The sequence below is a fragment of the Octodon degus genome, unplaced genomic scaffold (genome assembly GCF_000260255.1).
Source record: "Octodon degus isolate 3935 unplaced genomic scaffold, OctDeg1.0 scaffold00222, whole genome shotgun sequence".
NCBI lineage: Eukaryota > Metazoa > Chordata > Mammalia > Rodentia > Octodontidae > Octodon > Octodon degus.
In genome coordinates, this window is record NW_004524798.1 from 638465 (window position 1) to 641688 (window position 3224).

Below are 3224 nucleotides of genomic sequence, written 5' to 3' on the forward strand. Positions count from 1 at the left end.
GCGATGAGAGGTATTGAGAGAGTGGTGTTTAGGCTTATGTCATGCGGGTTCCATGCTGAGGACAGAATACAGAGTGGCAAAGGCACTCATGTTTTTAAAATAAATGTAATATACTGTCTTACAAAGCTCTGCACCGTGAGTAGGGCCTCTCTTGCTTTGCATCTCAAAGTGGGATTTCAGGACAGCAAAAAAAGATGTTATAAAAACCTGGAAGTAACTAAAAAGCAGTTCTAAAACAAGAGACAGACAGACAGACAGAGAAAACCAGACGTGACATGGTAGCATACCTGTAATCCTAGCACTCAGAGGAAGATTGCTATAAATCTTTGGTCAGCCTGGACTACATGGAGAGTCTATCTCTAGGCAAAACAAAACAGAACAGCAACACAGTTCAATACAAAATATCTTCCACCACAACAACCACTGAAGAGCAGGAGTCATGGCCCTACACTATCCCATTGCCATAGGCCTCCACAAGGGCCACAAGGTGACTAAGAATGGGAGCAAGCCGAGGCACAGCCGCGGACGCCTCACCAAACACACCAAGTTCCTGCGGGGCATGATCCGGGAGATGTGCGGCTTCGCCCCCTACAAGTGGTGTGCCGTGGAGCTGCTCAAGGTCTCCAAGGACAAATGCGCTCTCAAGTTCATCAAAAAAAAAAAAAGGGTGGGGATGTACATCTGCCCAAGATGAAGCGTGAGGAGCTAAGTGACATGCTGGCTGCCATGAGGAAGGCAGCTGCCAAGGACTGAGCCCCTCTGGAAGAAAATCTATTTATTCAGGGGCCAGCGAGATAGCTCAGCGGACTAAGCTCCTGCTTAGGCAAGTACAGGGATCAGGGTTCGATCACCAGTATCCCATGCCATGCAGAGCCCCAAACCCACCCTTGGGCAGCTCTCCAGGCATGGTAGCACTGCCTGTAATCCCAGCACTGGGAGGCTGAAAATGGGGAGGATCACTCCAAGTCCAATCTGCACAGTGAGACTCTGTACCAGATAGATAGATAGATAGATAGATAGATAGATAGATAGATAGATAGATAGACAGATAGATATTTGGTACAGGGTCTCACTACACAGCTCGGACTTGCAGCAATCCTCCTGTCTCAGTCTCCCCAGTGCTAGGATTACAGGAGTGCTGGGATTACAGGCATGGACAACCATGCTGAAGCACTCAGCACAAAATTTTAACTACAACTCAAATGTCAACCATGCTGTTGTTCTCAGACTAATTAAGTCTAGTTGGTTGGTTTCTCTTAGATAAGAGACTTTGTCAGTCCATAAAGATACAGATAAGGGCTGGAGATGTAGTTCATTAGAGGTATGCTTGAATAATGTATAAGGTCCTGGGTTCAATTCTCAATACTGAATGAAAGTGGTGGGGGTGTAGATGCTTGAAACATTTTAGAAATTAAACACTTTAAGGTCAGTATGGTGGTACATATCTGTAATCCCAGTACTCAGGAGGTTGAGGGATGAGGATCATGTGCTTGAGGCCAGTCTGGAATGACATAGGGAGCAAAAAATGATCTTGGGTGGATGACCTCCAAATGATACAGGGAGAAAAATGATCTCCCATCCTAAAAGGTACGTGGGACGAGTTCCTGTTCTCTAAAACTGAAGAATGAATTTCAAGGACAAATGGAGGTTAAGCAGAATATACTTATTGAGGGAAAGAAAGCTCCTGTCCAAGAGAGGGACAGGAGGGCCCCTCCCCAGTGGGTTGTCCCCAGGAAGCTGTCTCTTCCAGGGACTTTCATAGAGGAAAACCATGTGGTGAGGTGGGTTGTAAGGTGGTGGAGAACATGGGAACTTGCTTAGGTAGGCATGAGGTGGGACAAAACTATGGTCAACCAATGAGATTACAAGCACCATTGCTCAGGTAAAATTGATTAAATCCAGTACCAAATGGGGAAGTGAGTGAGGTAGTGAGCAGGCATGAATACAGGACAGGGTCTCTTCCTGTTGGGGGTTGGGTTAGTGACTCATTGGGGCTCTTTCAAGGTGATTGATAGCTATTTAGAATATCAATCCCTGATGTCCATCCCTAGGGCAGTATGTAGCTGTGTTTCCTCTTTTGTCTTGAGGTCTGACCCATGGGAGTGTCTGTCTCTTCCAAGTTGAAAGTCACCTTGTCTTTCATCTTGTCTCCTTGAGGCCCTGACCCTGTCTGACTGTCTATAATATTCCTATCTAATTCAGCTGCCTACAACAGGACTATATAGTAAGACCTTGCCCCAAACTAAAACCAAAACAAAAAACAAACAAAAAAATCAATAAACCAAGCAAAAATTAAACATATTAACAATATTTAACACGTTAAATTTGTGCCTTTAATTAGAAATACTGTCATTAGACATTTCAAAATGTTCATCAAAGTGCTCCATGTTTTAAAACATAGTTTACATCTCATAGTTTTGAAAGTAGGACGATGATTTAATGTTTACAATAAACAAATAGTTTCCCATTAGTTTCAGGAGCAAGTGCTTCTAATTCTTTTAGTTCTTCCAGTAATTTCCTTCATATTTCAATAGCATACGCCTCTCCTTTGGCTCAGCAGTTGCAAATGGTATCTCTACAACTTCCATTTGTGGTGGATGACAGTTGTTACTGTTATAACCTATGTAACCGTCTCCATTTTTGTAACTAGAACAGCTATTTTGTTATACAACTCTATATGTTTCTGTTATAACCTATGTGATTGACTCCATTTGTAACCAGTATAGTCATTGTATTATACACCTCTGTACATTTCCACTGTAACTTTATTAATGAGGATTGTTTCGTATAAGCTGACAATTTAAACTCCATCTTGGTGGCTCAAGCCATCCATCGGACCTCTGAACACAGTTTGTTAATGTTCAAACTATTCCTTTGTTCTAAACCACAGTGTGTTAAAGGTTAAGATCTGAACTACTTCTTACCCCAGAGCACTCCACACAGTATGTCCCGTGATCAACACTGAACCATAAATTGTAATTATTTGTTCCTGAAAATTGTAACTGCATGTTAAAAAAAATGTAACCTGTGGACGCTGACCCCTGTGCTGCATTCCCTCGTGCTCAAGTCACAAGACCTCCCCTTTGGGCTGGAGAGATGGCTCAGTGGTCTAAAGCACCTATTTAGAACAAGCTTAGTAAAGCATCAGGGACCGCGGTTCAATCCCCCAGCACCACATGCCAGCCAGCCCCGCCCCCTGGTGGGCTGAGCTGGCCACACACACA

At 43.6% G+C, this 3224-nt stretch overlaps 1 protein-coding gene across 1 annotated transcript in view; it reads left to right on the top strand.

The window, feature by feature from the left end:
- Nucleotides 1-439: 439 nt before the first annotated feature.
- Nucleotides 440-3224, top strand: part of Srsf1 (serine and arginine rich splicing factor 1) — a 20199-nt gene continuing 17414 nt past the window's right edge. The window contains exon 1 of the mRNA XM_012517853.2: nucleotides 440-619. Within this exon, the coding sequence (XP_012373307.1) occupies nucleotides 440-619 (180 nt within the window). The remainder of the gene's footprint in view (nucleotides 620-3224) is intronic.